We start from the raw sequence: 18,538 nt of genomic DNA, 5'->3' as shown, positions 1-18,538 counted from the left end.
TAAGCAAAAGCGCCTCCTCTGGGCCCGCCCCCGGAGCCTGGGTCTAGCTACTGCCAGGAAGAGGCGTTGCTGTCGCTGCCTCCTACTCTCCGGCGTCTGACCCCTCCTAGGACCCGTGATGCCAAGGCCCCAGCGGGGGACGAGGAAGAGTTCGGGTTGAGCCCCAACTGAGTCGTGGGCTCGCGCTCTAGTTTCCCAGGTCCGCCCCACCTAAAGGTAAACGCCTCCTCAGCTGCGGCCTTTCTTCCAGCAAACCCCTCCCGAGACCCGGCCGCGAAAACGATTTGCCCCTCTCCCCGCCACACTTTTTATTCCGGACCATTTGCCGTTGCCCGCCGTCGCAGTTCTCCCCAGAACGGTAACTCATAGTTTCAGATGGGAAACTTGTCTAATAAGTGGGAACTTGCCTAATAGATTCCCAAGAAATATCTCAAGCATCAGGCAGTTTTCCTATTACTCCGCGACTTGGCATGTCCCACGGTCAGTATTTTGCCATTTGTGATGGGCCCTACCCCCCATCTCATATACACAGCACACAAGCTTTTTAAATCGAAGTTTGAACCTTGTTGAGTATGATGTACTTTTCATGGATAATCTGCTTTGTAAAATACGCTATAAAAATTAGTTACAAATTACACTTGTAATCTAAAAATACATATACAAATCAGTATCTTTCAAGGCACGGAAACCTATACGGTATGTAAAAATGTATCACTTCATTATTTACCAATAATATGCAAAATTAGTTATTTGAATTTTACAGCATCAAAATGTGAGGTTAAAATTTTCTCTTAACACCACTGCAAAGAAAAATATCAAGAAAACCAAAAATAGTACCCCAGACCAAAGCATTAATGAAAATAAGTGGCTAAGGTTCTTTCTGAGCTAGCAGGCTCTTTCTGATGTGGTAGGCATGATATTAAACGTTTTCAAAAGCAGTTTTTTACCCTTGGCCTGAGGGAAGGTTAAGTGAAGCCTCAAGAATTTTTTATTTTTCTGTTTTAAACATATTCTGCCTTCATACCATAATCCAGCACTATAATGGTTAAGGACTCTACTTGAAAGAAAGACCAGAAAGCTCTTTGCAGTAATATCTGGGGAAAAGAAATCCCTTAATTCACCCAGCTGGAGTAATTGTTTTTAATCCTAAAAAAAGCGAGGAAGGTGTATTAAATCTGGCATAATTAAATCAATGATTATATACACTGGTTCTGCTTGGAATGAAGAATACTTGGTTTAGATTGCTTCTCGGTTTGTTTTCCTTTATAGAAATGAGTGGTGGATTGGCCCCAAGTAAAAGCACAGTGTATGTATCCAACTTGCCCTTTTCCCTGACCAACAATGACTTATACCGGGTAAGTGACTTTTAATACAATTGTCTTCTGAATTCTCTTTCTGTGGTACAGATAAAGCTTAAGCAAACAGTTCTCTTTAGCAAAATTCTTAATAACTACATTACAATGCACTTGAGCCATCAATAGCAAAGACTTCTGTTGCAAACATAAGTAAAAAAAAAAAAAAGACAATTTTGTAATTTCCAAAGAGTTTACAGTGCTTTCATAGAGAGTAACTTCTTTTTAAACACAGAAGACACAGGTAGCATAATGAAACAGGAACAACTTGTGATAGGCTAATTTTTCCTTCGTGCTTACTTGGTTTTTTGAAAATGGTGGGGTAGAGGTTTTGGAGGAAAGGGCTGATGAAAGCAAACAGATCCCTTTACTAACCCTCAAATTCTGACTGATCTTGGGTCTTGAAAGGTTATTTTAATTTTATATATATGGCAGAAACCTAACAGCTTACTGTTGTTTTCAGTTCAGGGTGGGATGATGAAAGGGTGTGGGGCTGGAGGATCCAAAATCTTCTTTCACCTCTTTACCTTACAGAGAACAAAATTTCCTGCTGTCCCTGTCCTGTAGATGAGTGGTTGAGAGGAAATGGAAGGAATGACATACATTCTTTACTCCAAATGTGCCCTCTTCTCTCTGCCTCTTTGGGTAGATAAGTACAGAGAAGATGCTGCATAGGTATTACATAGTATTTGATTAATTACTTAACTGAGATAGCCTGAGTCTCAAAGAATAAAAGATAAAATGCACTTTAGCTTCTTTCCTTGTCTCCATATAGAGATATGTCTGTATTTATTGAACACTTACCATATGCTGAGCACTCTTACAGGTACTAAGAATACATCAAGGAACACAAAGATGAAAATCCATCTTGGCACCATAGCAAGATAAAAGAATGTGAAATATAAAAAACTCTAATGCTATTCTGTTTTTTGGATACAAAATTAATGCTAAGATATCAGGAGCTAAGGAGAAAAATAAAGGTTATTAAACATCAGGTTGGGAATGGAGGTCAGATTTTACATGAGCAGTCTAACACCCTTATTGAAAATATAACTTCTGAATAAAGACCTAAAAGAAGTAAGAGACAGCTGTGTAGATGTCTGGAGGGAAAGCATGTCAGGCACAGAGTAAATCAAGTGGAGAGAGAGGAAGGGCAGTCAGAGGAAAGTAAGCCTATGCAGGGATGCCACATAGGGCTTACACAGATAATAGTAAGGATTCTGAGTGAAATGAGAAGCCATTAGAAAGTGTTACACACAAGACTCTTTTGGACTCCAAGATTCAGTGTTTCTAACACTGCAATCCAATTATATTATATTCCAGCATTACACAACTTAATCATAAAACTCAATTTGTTATTAATTGCATATATTAATATTTCTGAAAGACTTTTCTAAGATATAATAAATAGGAACTATTACCATATATGTAGTGGCTGAAACAGAAATAGATGAGATTGCTTAGGTTGAAGATGTAGATGTAAAAGGAAAGATAGGGCCAACAGTAAAGAACCACCAACATTTTAAGAATGGGCGGGGGGGGGGGGCGCCTGGGTGGCTCAGTGGGTTAAGCCTCTGCCTTTGGCTCAGGTCAAGATCTCAGGGTCCTGGGATGGAGCCCCGCATCGGGCTCACTGCTCAGCAGGAAGCCTACTTTCCCCTCTCTCTCTCTGTCTGCCCCTCTGCCTACTTGTGATCCCTCTCTCTCTGTCAAAAAAAAAAAAAAAAAAGAATGGGCAGAGGGATGGAGACTGATGCAAATGAATTTTTATTACAGAAGCTTTTTTGTTTTATGTTTTGTTTTATGAGCAGTCTAAGGATCTGTCTTCTGAAACAGATTGCTTAATGGAGTTGGCTAGTAATAATGATATTCCACAACATTGATATTTGAAGCACATGATTTCTCTGGGGTTATGGTGGGGTTGATAATTGCATGGATATACCAGAGGAACACTAGCAGCTGTGCAATGTGTATGCCTTTAATCTACCGCCCATAAAGAGTGGGGTTTTTTTCCGCCATTTGCGCTCTTTTGTTAGAAATTTAGAAATTGAGGCAGATACCTGTGACTCCAATAACAAAAATATGAGTATTATTCTAGTCACTGAAAAAAATATATCTTCTAGGGCCTGCTTTATAGAATAAAGGCCAGAATTTTTCACAAACTTTAACAAAGAACATGGTCAGTTTATATAGCCTGAAAATTTAATGTTTCTTATGACTTAAAATTTAATTGTAAAGTATTATGTGGTCTTTTATTTCAGATATTTTCCAAGTATGGCAAAGTTGTAAAGTAAGTATTAACATTGTATTTTGAAACCTCATTTAAAAGTTTATCTGAATTTACTTTTCCATTTTTTAAGATTTACTATTTTTCAATAAAACCGATATTCGATATAACAAAGAAAAAATACTGCTGTTAACGTTTTTTTGTATATTTCAGTCATTTTTCTGAATATGTAAACATATAGACAGTTTTTTTAAGACTCGATTCTATAGGGGCGCCTGGGTAGCTCAGTGGGTTAAAGCCTCTGCCTTCGGCCCAGGTCATGATCCCAGGGTCCTGGGATCAAGCCCCGCATCAGGCTCTCTGCTCTGCGGGGAGCCTGCTTCCCCTTCTCTCTCTGCCTGCCTCTCTGCCTGCTTGTAATCTCTATCTGTCACATAAATAAATAAAATCTTTAAAAAAAAAAAAAAAAGACTCGATTCTATACATGCGATTTTGTTGTCTTTTTTAAAACTTGACATTATACTGTAAACATCTTACCATGTACTTGAAAGATACACCCTCATATCTAATGATCTCATGATATCCTTTATATACAATTTATTTAAACAATAATTTCTTAACCATATTACTAAGAATTAAAACTGAATCTGTTATCCAATATAAGATGTAAAGACTCTGATTAAATACATATTTTGGTTATTAGAATGTGTGTTATCAAGTATATCAGAAGTGGATTTTCATTTGTCAAGTAGAATGTAAAAAATATTTCAATGCATATGACATGCAAAATGCTTATGAGACTAATAAATATATAGAAAACATATTCTCTACTTTCATAGAAAGTTTAGAGATCACTGGAAAGATTGGAAACATACAGAAATGGTAGGGATGATATTATCAGTTGGGGCTGAGAGTTACAAAAGGATAAAAGGAACTTCTTATATTTAATTCACTATTTTAAATCAAACATGGACCTATATTATCGGGCAAAAAAGTAAAAACAAGATATTGTCATTCTAATTATCTTATAATCAATTATGTATATTTTGGTATAAATTTGAAATTGTATTTAAAATCCCGAGAATTTAGAGCATATTTATCTTGGCCAGTTTTTTTCTAGCTTTGGATAAATGGTAAGAAAATCATCAAAAATGCTTCTAGGTAAATTTTTGGGTCTTCAGAATTTTTTTTAAGATTTTTATTTCTTTATTTGAGAAAGAGACAAAGATAGTAGTAGGAGCTAGAGGAGGAGGCAGAGGGAGAGGGAGAAGCAGACTCCCTGCTGAGCAGGGAACCCCATGTGGGGCTCAGTCCCAGGACCCATGAGCTGAGCTGAAGGCAGACGCCAAACCAACTGAGCCACCCAAGCCACGCATGGATCTTCAGAATTCTGAATAGTCGTTATTACCAGTCAGATCACTAATAATGATGATATGTAACAGTGAAAACATAAATATGCCGGCAGTGTTCTAATATTCTTACGTATTAATTCATTAAGTTCTCACAACTACCTTTTAAGGTAAAATACTGTTACTATCTTAATATTATAAATAACAAAACTGAAGCACACAATATACTTAAACATATTGCTAGTGGTGGAGACAAGATTTGAAATCCAACAATTTGATTTCAGAGCCTGCTCCTTTAACCATACCATTACCTTTTCTTGGTTTTTCCCATCTGTCAGAATCTCTGAATGAATTTCCATACAAACATTAATTATAAATCATGAGAATGCTATGAAGTCAAAGACAGAGCTATAAGCACCTATAAACAGGTAAGACATGATCTAGTCTGGATAGTCAGGGTAGGTTAACCTAAGTCAGTATCCTTTGAATAGGCTGAGTAAGATTTAAGTAGGCAAAAAGAATGTGGAGAACATTTTAGGTAGAGGGAATACCTTGTGCAAAAGCCCTAGGTCAAGAGAAAATAAAGTTAGATCACGAAACAGAAGGCCAGTATAACTAGAGATGAATAAGAGGGAGAAAGTGCAAAATGGGTCTAGAGATGGAAGCAGGTTCCTCATCTTGCTTCTCGGCCATGTTACAAGATATTTGGTTTTCATCCTAAGAATTCCAAGAATTCGCTGGTATAGAATTTTAAATGAAGGAGAAACATGATTTGAATTTTTAGAAGCTTATTCTGGCTTCAGTATAGAGATTAGACTGGAGGGAAACGAGTAGATGCTGGCAGACCAGTCAAAAAGCTGTAACAATAGCCTAGGGGGGAGTAATGTGCACTAAGACTGTATAGATGGAGAGGCAGATGCTGGACAGATTTGAGAGATGGTCAGATGATCGTTAGGCTGTAAAGTGGGTAATATTTAATGACATACTTACTGTGAATGTAAGGGTTGGGTGAGTGAGAAAGGGGTGTTATGGATGACACCAAGGTTTCCCAGAAGAGTACATGTTTCATATTATGTCCTTAAATGAATACATCTCCTGACAAACTTGGGAATAAGAATCTCTGGTGTAATCATTTTTTTTCTGTTACCATAGAACATATTTCTGTCAAAGTAGTGTATTTTAATTGGTTTATAGATTTCCTTACCTCTAGACTCTAAGCTTTTTTTCTGAAGGTAAAAACCTTGTCCTAGGGCCTTTAATTATCAGTGCTTAATGTGCCTGGGCTTGAAGCTAATGGCATGACTGACTACATGACCACATGAATAAACAACTAGGTGTACTCTTGAGAAACCAGTTTCCCATTTGTATCTGTCTTTTCGTTTTAACATATTGAGGTAGGTATACTAGAGGTTACAGAGACAACCTTAAAGGAGTTTATATTAAAATGGGTCTGATAAGGCATTGTTTATACATAAACAGACTTCAGTGGAGACTAGCACAAAGCAAGAGAAATTATTTCCAGTTAAAGAGATTAGAGAACTGACATGTTCTGAGCTGCGAAGAATGAGTCCAGTTTTGATGGGCAAAGACTGAGAGTTGAAAGGAGATAGAAGACATGTGAATAGAGGCATCAATTTGGAGAAGTCCATGAACTATTGAGTAGTTTGTTGTTGCTAGCCCTCATAGTTTGTGAGTAAAAGTAGTGAAAGACGAGGGAGGTGGGAACTAAAGCATAAAGGATATTGATTCAAGACCAAGAATAGGCAACTTGAAGAATCAAAGATTTTTGAGCAGCAGAATGACGTGATTTTATTTACTCCTTAAGTGGAAATTTTCTCAGTGGTATATGAGAGCATTAACATCAAGGGAACTAGTAAGAAATACACTGTTGAAAAGCAGTGCCACTGCGAACAAGAAAAGCTGGGGAAATGAAAAAAAGGAGACAGCTAAGAGACATCATTAACTGAGGATGACTTTGAAAGCTAACACTTCTGAAATACTACTTTAGAAAAAAATGATTAATGACTTTAACTGACCTTCACAAATACATGAAAATTCCAAAAAGATAAAGTAACTATTTCATATTTCTTTCAAAATTGGTTGAAAACTTTCTTTCATATCCTTAGTAACTGTGGTGACTCTAAACAAGCTTTGTCAATTATTATGCTTTGTGTTGAATATTGTCTTTTTTTTACTGTTTGAAAATATTTGCAAATTCAGAAAAAGTTGCAAAAACAGTAGAAAGAACATTAAAATATCCTTTACCCAGATTCACCTGTTAACATTTTGCCCCATTTACTTTATCATTTGCCCTGTCTCTCCTCATGTGTGTATGTGTCTGTGTATGCACATGTATGTATGTATGTATGTATACACACAATTTTTTTTGTGAGTTATTTGGGGATAAGTTATACACATCATTGCCTTTTACTCCTAAATACTTAAGGATGTATTTCCTAAAAATAGGGTTATATATTATATAATCACAGTATGGTTACCAAATTCATAAATTACACTGATAAAATACTTTTATTGAATCAATCATCCATGTTCCAGTTTTGTTAGTTGACCTAATAGTGTTCCATATAGAACTTTTCCCCTCTAGTATCGTTTAAAGTTAGGTGTTGATTTTAATTGTCCTTTTTTTTAAACCCCTTTAACTGGAACATTTATAGAGAATATAGCTCTCTCTCATCTTTTCCCCCCCTCATTTTGTGTTTTCCTAATATTGCCTCATGATTATGTTGCGGTTTTATATACTTTTGACTGGTAGCTATATAGATAATATTTATTCTGAGGGTTTCACATCTAGATTTATATAGTGTCCATGTGTCCCTCATTAGTGATAATAATTCTAATGGCCCAGCCAAGGTGTTCACCAATTTCTTCACTTTATAAATATCTTTTCCCCTTTGCAACAAATACAGTCAGTTAGAAACACTTTTAAGACAATGTAGATATCTTGTTCTACATAAAAATTTCATTTTTTATTTTGAAGATTTACTTATTTATTTTTAGAAAGAGAGAGCGTGCACTTGCGACCAGAGGGAGGGAGTGGAGGGAGAGAAAGAGAGAGAATCTTAAGCTCCACTTCCAGCACAGAGCACAATGTGGACCCAATCTCACAACCCTGAGATTGTGATATGAGCCAAAATCAAGAGTTGGGACACTTAACTGACGGAGTCACCCAGATGCCCCAAAATTACATTTTAGATTTAGTATTTGTTCATCAACAAATCATCTTCTTGCCTGAGCCAGTCTTTACTATGATTGTTGCAAATAGTGATTTTCCAACTCTAGCACTTCCCTTGACATTCTGCTGTAAACCAAAACCATCCCTTTTCCTTCATTTATTTATTTATTATTAATATGGACTTATAAATTCCTTCTTTTATTCTGTGGTTTATTATTCATTGTTGTATTTAATTATTTTAGTACTCAAATTGTCCTAGATATGGCCAATGAGAGCTCCTTTTAGCTGGCTTCTGTACTACTGTGCCATGCCCCATCTTTTTTTTTTTTTTAAGTACTCCTTTCCTTTTTCTAAGTACATATTTAAAGCTCTTGTACCTACCCTATCCATCCTTGGAATCAGCCATTTCTCTGAAGAGCCCTGTTGAACACTGATTTTTAAGCTACATTTAATGACATATCATGAGCAAGAGTCACAAGGACTAAGGATGTATAAAGGATCAGAAAGAACAGGCTCTGTGCTCTTAGCACCATCCCTATCGCTTAAGTACCTTGGATGGTATGAACTGGAGATTCTTAAGGTGATCAGGATTAAGGAGGCCACTTGCTGTGATGAGCACTGGGTGTTGTATGTAAGTGTTGAATCACTGTATTGTACACCTGAAACTATTACACTGTATGTTAACTAACTGGAATTTAAATTAAAACTTTAAAAAGAGAATATCAGAAATATAATTCGATTCTAAAGCCTAGAAAAAAATAAGTAAATCATTTTACTTTTTGTGTTGAAAATAATACCTGTTTTGTTTTGTTTTGTTTCTGCAAAGTGAGGGCATTAGTGGAAAAGAGGAATTATGCTTACTTTTCAAGATTTTATTGTCTCTCTGTTTACTTCATCCTTCAACCTCTGATTAATGTTTGACTTTTCAGGTGGTAGTCCTATGAGAGCTGTGCTCACTTTTGTTAAATCAGTATCACATTTTCTCATTTCCATTCTTCTTGATATCCCATGACTTTGATTTGTCAAGCATATTGATTTCTCTTATTCTGTAAATGTTTTTCTAACCCATGAGTTTTCTAAGTATTTATTAATATCTTTTTTATTTATTGCTGCCTCATTATTTTTAACTGGCTATTTGTTTATGCTTTAAGGGTTACTATAATGAAAGATAAAGATACCAGGAAGAGTAAAGGGGTTGCATTTATTTTGTTTTTGGATAAAGACTCTGCACAAAACTGTACCAGAGCAATAAACAACAAACAGGTAAGCCATTCATTTCCAACAAGATTTTTAATCCAAAAGCCTTTGTTCATCCAAGCCAAAAATGAGGGGATACAGTGGATGATCAAGTCATGGATAGCAGTCGATTTTGAGGGCATTTCATTTATAGAAAAGAGGTGAAAACTATATTGGTTCCCAAAATACTGGCAGAATCTAAGGAATAAGAATCTCTTCTATAGGATGTTATTTGTCATACCTGACTAGGCAATTGATAAAGTAATCAAATAAATGGAATTGAAAGTTTAAGGAAAATGGAATCAAATAACTGTAGTTTTAGTTTTCACTGAAATACATCCTCCTGCATTTACATTTCTCTGGTTTAGTTATTTGGTAGAGTAATAAAAGCAAGCATTGCTATCGATAATGGAAGAGCAGCTGAGTTCATCCGAAGACGAAACTACTTTGACAAATCTAAGTGTTATGAATGTGGGGTGAGTATACCTAAAACTTCATGTAATTTTCTGAGTTTGTTTGAAGGTATATTTCATATCAGTGTTCTATTTGTTCTCTCTAAAACTTCTGGCTGGCTAAAACCAGGTTATAAAAGTTTTACTTTGGAACTCTCAACTTATCTAAGTAGACTCAATTGAAATGTAGTATGTAAAGAACCTGAATTAGATAATACAGAGTGGTATTTTCTCCAGTTTCTAAGTCAGGCTTGGCCACCTGGGTGGCTTAGTTGGTTAAGCAGCTGCCTTCAACTCAGATCATCTCAGGGTCCTGGGATCGAGCCCCGCATCGGGCTCCCTGCTCAGTGAGTAGTCTGCTTCTCCTTCTCCCTCTACTGTTCCCCCTGCTTGTGCTCTCTCCCCCTCTCTCTCAAATAAATAAATAAAATCTTTTTTTAAAAAGCACCAGACTGGAATGCCTGGGTGGCTTAGTTACTTGAGTGTCTGCCTTCGACTCAGGTTGTAATCCCAGATTCCTGGGATTTAGCCCCGCATGGGGCTCCCTGCTTAGCGGGGAGCCTGCTTCTCCCTCTCCCTGTGCTGCTCCCCCTGCCTATGCTGTCTTGCTCTCTCTCAAATAAATAAATAAAATCTTAAAAAAAAAAAAAAAAGCACCAAGCTAATTACTTACTACTGTCTTAAAAGATTTAGTGACCCATAAATTTTTGGGTTAATGGACTACTGCTTGTGCCTATAATAGCTTGCCAGTGTTTAAGCATCACAGTTCAGTATAAACATCGTGTGATCAACCTATCCCTTTTGGGGTAATGTGTTTTAAAGCTGTTTTTTAAAAGATTTTACTTATTTATTTGACAGAGACACAGCAAGAGGGGGAACACAAGTAAGGGTAGTGAGAGAGGGAAAAGGCAGACTTCCCACTGAGCAGGAAGCCCGATGCAGAACTCGATCCCAGAACCCTGGGATCATGACCTCTGAGCCGAAGGCAGATGCTTAACAACTGAGTTACCCAGGTGCCCCAAAGGTATTTTTTTTCTATTAATACTGCTAATGTTTGTAACTGAACTATCCCCAAATTTTCTTACCTAGTTCTTATAGTTTATCATTACCCATTTAAACTTTTGGTGAGTAGGAAAATATATAGCCACAAAACAGTTTTGCACAAGGCCCATAATGGAGATGGTGCCAAGAGGATATTGGTCTGGGACTCATTGTTGTCAGTTTCCAAAATGCCTATATAAAGTACTTAAAAAAATGGGATCCAAAGGTACTAATGGAGAGCTGGGGAGAGGATTACTGTGAGACATTTTCCTGGCTACAAAATCAGTGAAAGATACAAAGAAATGGGTAGGAGTCATTCCCTTCACTGCCATACTCTACCCCTTCCTCCCTGAAAAGAGATAAACAGATAGTTGGATAGCTGGACGGCACATTCTGTCAATTCCTGTGATTCTAACACCTCTTAAGTTAATGTAAACTGTGTTCTAGAGCCCTGAGTTTTGTTAAAAAGGAAAAAAGGAAGGAAGGGAGGAGTAGTTATGGTCAAATAGATTACTGTGTATCCTCATACTCACAGTAAATAACAAATTATCTGAGAAATCCTGGATGAATCTGTTAATCTGTCTTTTTAGTTTATGGATCCATAAATTTGTAATATTATACTTTGTACATTTTTATATTTCTTAAATTTTCGCCTCCCCAAAATATGTTTGCATTTATTTAGCCTGGTTTTCCCTTATTTCATTAAGAAACCATTTTTATATATGGAATATGTTGATATTATTCCAAAAGCAGTTTGGAAAATGCTTGTCTAAGTGCATTCACTTAGCAGTTTGTTAACAGTAACATCTCTTGGGTTCAACCATGTCTATTTGATGTCTATTTAAAGTACATAGTCTGGGGCGTTTGGGTGGCTCAATGGGTTAAAGCCTCTGCCTTTGGCTCAGGGCATGATCCCAGAGACCCCTGCAGGGAGCCTGTTTCCTTCTCTCTGTCTGTGTCTGCCTCTCTGCCTACTTGTGATCTCTGTCTGTCAAATAAATAAATAAAATCTTTTTTAAAAATAAATAAATAAAATAAAGTAGATAGTCTATCTGATGCTTTCTAAAATATACTTGAAAAGTATGATGATTTTTCTCTCCTATTGTTCTAATCCTGGTTGAATCTCTCCCCACACCCTTACTCTTCCATATTATTCATCAGTATATTTAGTGAGCTAATGTTCAGATTGTAGTTCGTTGCCTCATGTTTTACAACTGAACCATGTTATGGTTCATTATAACGTTACTCCAGTCATAAATGTAATTCTGATTTGTGTAGTAGCCACATCAAAAAAAGAAATAGGCGGGGCACCTGGGTGGCTCAGTGGGTTAAGCCTCCGCCTTCAGCTCAGGTCATGTCCCAGGGTCCTGGGATCGAACCCCACATCGGACTCTGCTCCGCAGGGAGCCTGCTTCCTCCTCTCTCTCTCTGCCTGCTTCTCTGCCTACTTGTGATCTCTGTCTGTCAAAAAAATAAATAAAATCTTTAAAAAAAAAAAAGAAATAGGCAAAAATTCATATATCCTTTATTATCATAACCCAATATATATCCAAAATATTATCATTTTAATATGTAATTAATATTTTCAAAAATTAAAATATTTTACATTCTTTTTTCTTTTTTTAATTATTTCTTTAATTAACATACATTGTATTATTAGCCCCAGGGGTACAGGTCTGTGAATCGCCAGGTTTACACACTTCACAGCACTCACCATAGCACATACCCTCCATACATTCTTTTTTTCTTATTGTCTTCAAAATCCAGGATGTAGTTTACCCTTACAATGCATATCAATTCAGACAAGTTCTCAGTAGTCACAAGAGAATTACAATTAGTGGCTACCATAATTGGACAGTGCAGATATAATCTAGATATGAAGGGAGGAGCATGAAATTAATAGGAAAAGTGAGAAAGACTTTAAATTTTACCTTTTTTTAAAGATTATCTGAGAGAGAGAGAGTGCAGCAGGGAGAAGGGGGCGGGGAGCAAAAGGAAAGCGTGTCTTAAGCAGACTTCATGCTGAGCATGGAGCCCAATGCAGGATCTGGGCCAAAAACAAGAGTTGGATGCTTAACCAACAGTGCCAACCAGTGCCCCCGCTTTTTTAAAGATTTATTTATTTGAGAGAGAGAGAGAGTCCATTTGCTTTTAAAGTGATACTAAGCAGCATCTTAGAAGTTAACAGGAAGGTTTCATCCCCATTTTATCAAATAGAACCTTAAAATTTTTACATTGAAGGTGGGTGATCCATTTAAATTTTGAATTGTTTTATACCCTGAGTCTTGAGATTTAAAATGTTTGAGGGATGAATACTACTTTTGTTCTTAGTGAAACTACTAAAATATTCCGTTATTGTTAAAGTAGCTTATTATGGGTTATAATATCATAATCTCTTTCTTTTAAATATTAAATAGGTTTTGTTTACTTATTCATGTATATTCCCAGTGTGACAGTATTCTTTTTTAAGTTCTAAAACCTCAGTCATAGGGTACAATGCAAGTTTCTGTTAATAACATTAACAAATACAGCTTTTTTCCTTTTCTTTTTAATGTGAAACAAAAGGAAAGTGGACACTTAAGTTACGCCTGCCCTAAAAATATGCTTGGAGAACGGGAACCTCCAAAGAAGAAAGAGAAAAAGAAGAAAAAGAAAATTCCTGAACCAGAAGAAGAAATGTATGTATATCTACACTTACTAAATGCATTATTGTATTTTTTTCTATCTTTATACGATTGCTTGAGTACATTCTGATTTTTTCTTTTCAATAATTTAGTGAAGAAGTAGAAGAAAGTGAAGATGAAGGGGAAGATCCTGCTCTTGACAGTCTTAGTCAGGCCATAGCTTTCCAGGTATTAAACAGTTCTTTTAATAATGCTATAAGTGGGGCGCCTGGGTGGCTCAGTGGGTTAAGCCACTGCCTTCGGCTCAGGTCATGATCTCGGGATGCTGGGATCGAGTCCCACATCGGGCTCTCTGCTCAGCAGGGGCCTGCTTCCCTCTCTCTCTCTCTGCCTGCCTCTCTGTCTACTTGTGATCTCTCTCTGTCAAATAAATAAAATTAAAAAAAAAAAATAATGCTCTAAGTGCCTTGGGTTAATCATCTTATATTTCTTGCTTACTTTATTGATCATCTCTTGGTAATCTTCGTCTCTTCCCTTTACCTCTTTAGGAGACAGGCTGTTTCTCTAAGGTCTTTAGAGCAGTGTGATAGAAAAAGTCCCATTGGTTCTTTCTAGATTTTAAGAGCCCTACAACATTTTTAAGATCTTAATCTGGGGGCGCCTGGGTGGCTCAGTGGATTAAGCCGCTGCCTTCGGCTCAGGTCATGATCTCAGGGTCCTGGGATCGAGCCCCGCATCGGGCTCTCTGCTCCGCAGGGAGCCTGCTTCCTCCTCTCTCTCTGCCTGCCTCTCTGCCTACTTGTGATCTCTCTCCATCAAATAAATAAATAAAATCTTTTAAAAAAAAAAAATCTTAATCTGATTTTGTTTTGGAATTGATCAGAAATATTTGATTAAAGTGACTTTAGCCAGAGAAGATTTTATTAGAAGATATATTCTGTTTGAAACTTCACTTCAAAACAAAACCAAAAACTTATTTTTGACCATTAAAAGTCCTAATACAAGAAAATATGAAACATTTTTGAATGCCATATAATCTCCTAATTTTCTAAAAAAAGTTACTTTAATGTTTTAATTGATAAATTACAAAGACATACATTAATTTTTCCTTTTAGTTAACTAATGTGGTTTTTTTTGGTTTTTTTTGTTGTTGTTTTTTAAAGATTTTATTTATTTATTTGACAGAGAGAGAGATCACAAGTAGGCAGAGAGGCAGGCAGAAAGAGAGGAGGAAGCAGGCTCCCTGCAGAGCAGAGAGCCCGATGCGGGGCTCGATCCCAGGACCCTGAGATCATGACCTGAGCTGAAGGCAGCGGCTTAATCCACTGAGCCACCCAGGCGCCCCAAACTAATGTGTTTTATAAAACATTCCCACATCCAGCAAAGATGGCAAATAGGCTTCATTTCATGTACCTGTTAATTAGTAGAAGATTCCTAGAATAATTTTGAGTAACACAGTGAAACTGCAAGATCACTTGGGGTTGCAGGAGGGGTCTCCTCATGAAGTAGAATTGTCTGCATGGGCTGGAAGATGGGAATTGTTGGCATTTATGGTTTTGCCATGTTTTGAATTAATACACTGTAAATAATGTTAAACACACTCCTGGTTTGGTTTTGTTTCATTTGTTTCCTGACTCACATTACAGCAAGCCAAAATTGAAGAAGAACAGAAAAAATGGAAACCCAGTTCGGGAGGTCCCTCAACATCAGATGATTCAAGACGCCCAAGAATAAAGAAAAGCACATATTTCAGTGATGAGGAAGAACTGAGTGATTAAAATTGTATTCATTATGTAAATATCATTTAAAAAAACTTTTTCAAGTCTTAGGGTACCAAGTTCAGTTGAAATTAAAGATTACTTTTAGAATTTAAGCATAAAAACCACATAGTACCAAATAATTTTTTTACTATAAAATATGTTCATAGGAAATTGAAAATAATTTTAAAGTATCATGTTTTATCTTGCCTTAGCAGAGTAATAAAAATCAAGATTTGCTAGTAACCATTAATCTTGAAAACAGTTCATTTGAATTAAAAAGAAATCTTAATACTGTCATAGTATTGCCATTGTCATCCCAAGAAAAAAGACCAATATTAAAAAGATGCGTTTGGGAAGCTCATTATAAAAGTTTATTCATGTCTGATTGGTTTACATGAAGACATTTGAAGTAAATTTCATCTTTAAGACAAAAACTTCAGGAAGACTGGAAAATGCTTACTGATTTATTGTTATTAAATGTTAATAAAATTTTCAAGAGAATTTTGTTTTTAAATATGGGTGGGTGTTTGCCATCTTATTTCTTTTAGCTTTATCCCAACCTGAATTTATCATAATCACCCATAAAATACAAAGTAAAGTAGCTTTCAAAGGCTTATAACCAAACAGCAATCATTTGTCTGGTGCACCTTTGGCACCAAGAGCCATTCCCCAGAAGTAACAAACTTTTTTAGCTGTTTCTTTTCATATGTACCTATATATTGCTATATAAAATACATATATTTCTGCCACTTAATTCATAAAGGGGTAAGTGGAGATTTTTTCAGTCTCCTGTACTACTACACACCTTCCACCCTACTCCATCTCCCAATATGGCTATGTAAAAAATTTTGGTTAGGTCCATATTTACTGTTTTTCTTTTATGACCATGTAAATACTGCCCACCTCTGAGTCAATGAGTATGCTGAGATTACATTTTTGTAGAGTTAATAATTGTCTCCTATCTTCCTTTATTATACTTCTTATTTATGACTATTCCTGTGGTGAACGTGGCATAATGTATCAACTTGTCAAATCACTAAGTTGTACACCTGAAACTAATGTGTGTCAACTATACTCAAAAAACAAAATCACAAAATAAGAATGATCCTTTTAAAACTAAGCTAGATATAACCCTCCGCTCAAGAGTCTCCCTTATCTTTTTATCTTCCACAAAATAAAAGCTAAAATTCCTGCAATAACCTATATATGAGATCTCAAAAGAAGGGCTATCTCTGGCACTTCATCACTGATGATTCACGTTCTAGGTTACTCTGCTGCTGCCACACTGGTCTCATTACCTTCTTTCCAATGCACCAGGCAGGCAGGCAAGCAAGCAAGCACCCACTTCAGGACCTTTGTGAATGGCTGCACTGTCAGTTTGACCATTCTTTCTCCTGACTGCTATAAGACACGCTCCCTCCTCTCTTCCAAGATTTCACTTAAATGTCGCCTTGTGATTTTTAAATTGCTACACACAATGGAATACTATTCATGAATAAAAAGGAATGAAGTACTGATACATGCTACAATATGAATGAACCTGGAAGCATTATGCTGAGTGAAAGAAGCCAGCCACAAAATAATATGATATGATTCCATTCACATTTAAGTCCAGAATAGGAAAATCTACAGAGGTAGAAAATAGGTAAGTGGTTGTTTAGGGCTGAGGCGGGAAAGGAAAAGATATGAGAGATGCTAGTCTCATAACAGGTATAGGGTTTCTTTTTGAGGTGACAAAAAATGTTCTAAAATGGTGATGATGATTGCACATATCTGTAAATATACTAGAAATCACTGAATTGTATACAATAATGGATGGATTTTATGTCATGTGAATCTTTTCTCCATACATTTGTTAAGAAATATTAAAGGAATTTCTTCAGGCTGAAAGGAGATGATGCTAAATTGTATCTTAGATCCATACAAAGAAATAAAGAACATGACTAAAGCTATTACGTAGGTAATGATAAGAAGCAGTATAGGAGCACCTGGGTGGCTCAGTGGGTTAAGCCTCTGCCTTCGGCTCAAGGTCATGATCTCAGAGTCCTGGCATTGGGCCCCATATCGGGCTCTCTGCTCAGCGGGAAGCCTGTTTCCCCCTCTCTGCCTGCCTCTCTGCCTACTTGTGATCCCTCTCTCTCCATCAAATAAAAATAAAAATTTTTTAAAAGACTCTACACATATATTTTTTTTCCTTCCTTCTCTTCTTTAAAAGGCATACCATTGTATGAAGCAATAATTAGAACTCTGTATGCTGCGTTTACAATCTAGAGATATATAACCTATGACTATAGTACAAATATCAGGGCAACGTGACTATACTTTACTGGAATTGAGTAAGCACTAGTCTGAAATTGGTTCTGATAAAATAAGATGCATATTTTAACCTCCAAATCAACCACTAAAATAAGATTCTTAATTTTTTTAATTTTTGATTTTTTAAAAAAGATTTTATTTATTTGAGAGAGAGCCAGGGGAGGGGCAGAAAAAGAGTATCTCAAGCATACTCTGCATGGAGCATGGAGCCCAACGTGGGGCTCAATCTCACGACCCTAAGATCATTACCAGAGCTGAAATCAAAAGTCAGATGCTTAAACAACTGAGCTACCGAGGCACCCCAAAAATATGACTTAAGAAAATCAGCAAAGGAGTTAAAATGGTATACTAGAGAATACCTATTTAATATCAACAAAAGCAGTAAAGGGAGAACAGAGGAACAAAAAAAATACACAAGTAATACAGAAAACATAGCAAATGGGCAGATACAAATCCAACTAGTTTGATAATAATATTTAATGTGAATGGATTAAACACTCCAAAATTCAGAGATTGTCAGATTGGATAAAAAACAAGATCCAAATCTATACTGTCTACAAGAGACAAACTTTTTTTTTTTTTTAAGATTTTATTTATTTATTTGACAGAAAGAGATCACAAGTAGGCAGAGAGGCAGGCAGAGAGAGTGAGAAGGAAGCAGGCTCCCTGCCAAGCAGAGAGCCCGATGAGGGACTCGATCCCAGGACCCTGAGATCATGACCTGAGCCGAAGGCAGCGGCCTAAACCACTGAGCCACCCAGGCGCCCCTACAAGAGACAAACTTTTAATTCAAAGACCCAAATAGACTGAAAATAAAAGAATGAAAAAGACATACAATGCAACTGATAACCAAAAGAGAGCAAACATGACCATACTAATATTAGATAAAATAGACTTGAATAAAAATATTACTAGACATAAAGAGGGACATTTTATAATGATAAAAGGATCAATTTGTCAGGAAGATAAAACAATTGTGAACATACAT

General features: G+C 36.4%; 1 protein-coding gene across 3 annotated transcripts; it reads left to right on the top strand.

Moving 5' to 3' along the window:
- Positions 1-38: 38 nt before the first annotated feature.
- ZCRB1 (zinc finger CCHC-type and RNA binding motif containing 1) lies at positions 39-16,247 on the top strand. 3 transcript variants are annotated; one of them, XM_046013501.1, is made up of 9 exons: positions 39-216; positions 1,270-1,355; positions 3,614-3,642; positions 5,267-5,356; positions 9,273-9,384; positions 9,726-9,833; positions 13,416-13,528; positions 13,627-13,702; positions 15,121-16,247. In XM_046013501.1, the coding sequence occupies exons 5-9, from the start codon at positions 9,283-9,285 to the stop codon at positions 15,250-15,252; spliced, it is 531 nt and encodes a 176-aa protein (XP_045869457.1). In that variant the 5' UTR covers positions 39-216; positions 1,270-1,355; positions 3,614-3,642; positions 5,267-5,356; positions 9,273-9,282; the 3' UTR covers positions 15,253-16,247. The 3 variants fall into 3 exon arrangements, with proteins under 3 accessions (XP_045869457.1, XP_045869455.1, XP_045869456.1); XM_046013499.1 differs by lacking the exon at positions 5,267-5,356 and having other exon boundaries at positions 15,121-16,242; XM_046013500.1 differs by lacking the exons at positions 3,614-3,642; positions 5,267-5,356 and having other exon boundaries at positions 15,121-16,246.
- The last annotated feature ends 2,291 nt before the right edge of the window (positions 16,248-18,538 follow it).

The sequence above is a fragment of the Meles meles genome, chromosome 7 (genome assembly GCF_922984935.1).
Source record: "Meles meles chromosome 7, mMelMel3.1 paternal haplotype, whole genome shotgun sequence".
Classification (NCBI taxonomy): domain Eukaryota; kingdom Metazoa; phylum Chordata; class Mammalia; order Carnivora; family Mustelidae; genus Meles; species Meles meles.
The sequence above is the reverse complement of the archived record's forward strand: the minus strand, read 5'-3'. Positions and strand labels throughout refer to the sequence as shown.

Coding starts and splice junctions, on each gene's coding strand:
- ZCRB1 (XM_046013499.1), top strand. CDS start 1,272: ATGAGTGGTGGATTGGCCCCAAGTAAAAGCACAGTGTATGTATCCAAC. Junction 1,356..3,613: donor CCAACAATGACTTATACCGG/GTAAGTGACTTT, acceptor CTTTTATTTCAG/ATATTTTCCAAGTATGGCAA. Junction 13,703..15,120: donor GTCAGGCCATAGCTTTCCAG/GTATTAAACAGT, acceptor CTCACATTACAG/CAAGCCAAAATTGAAGAAGA.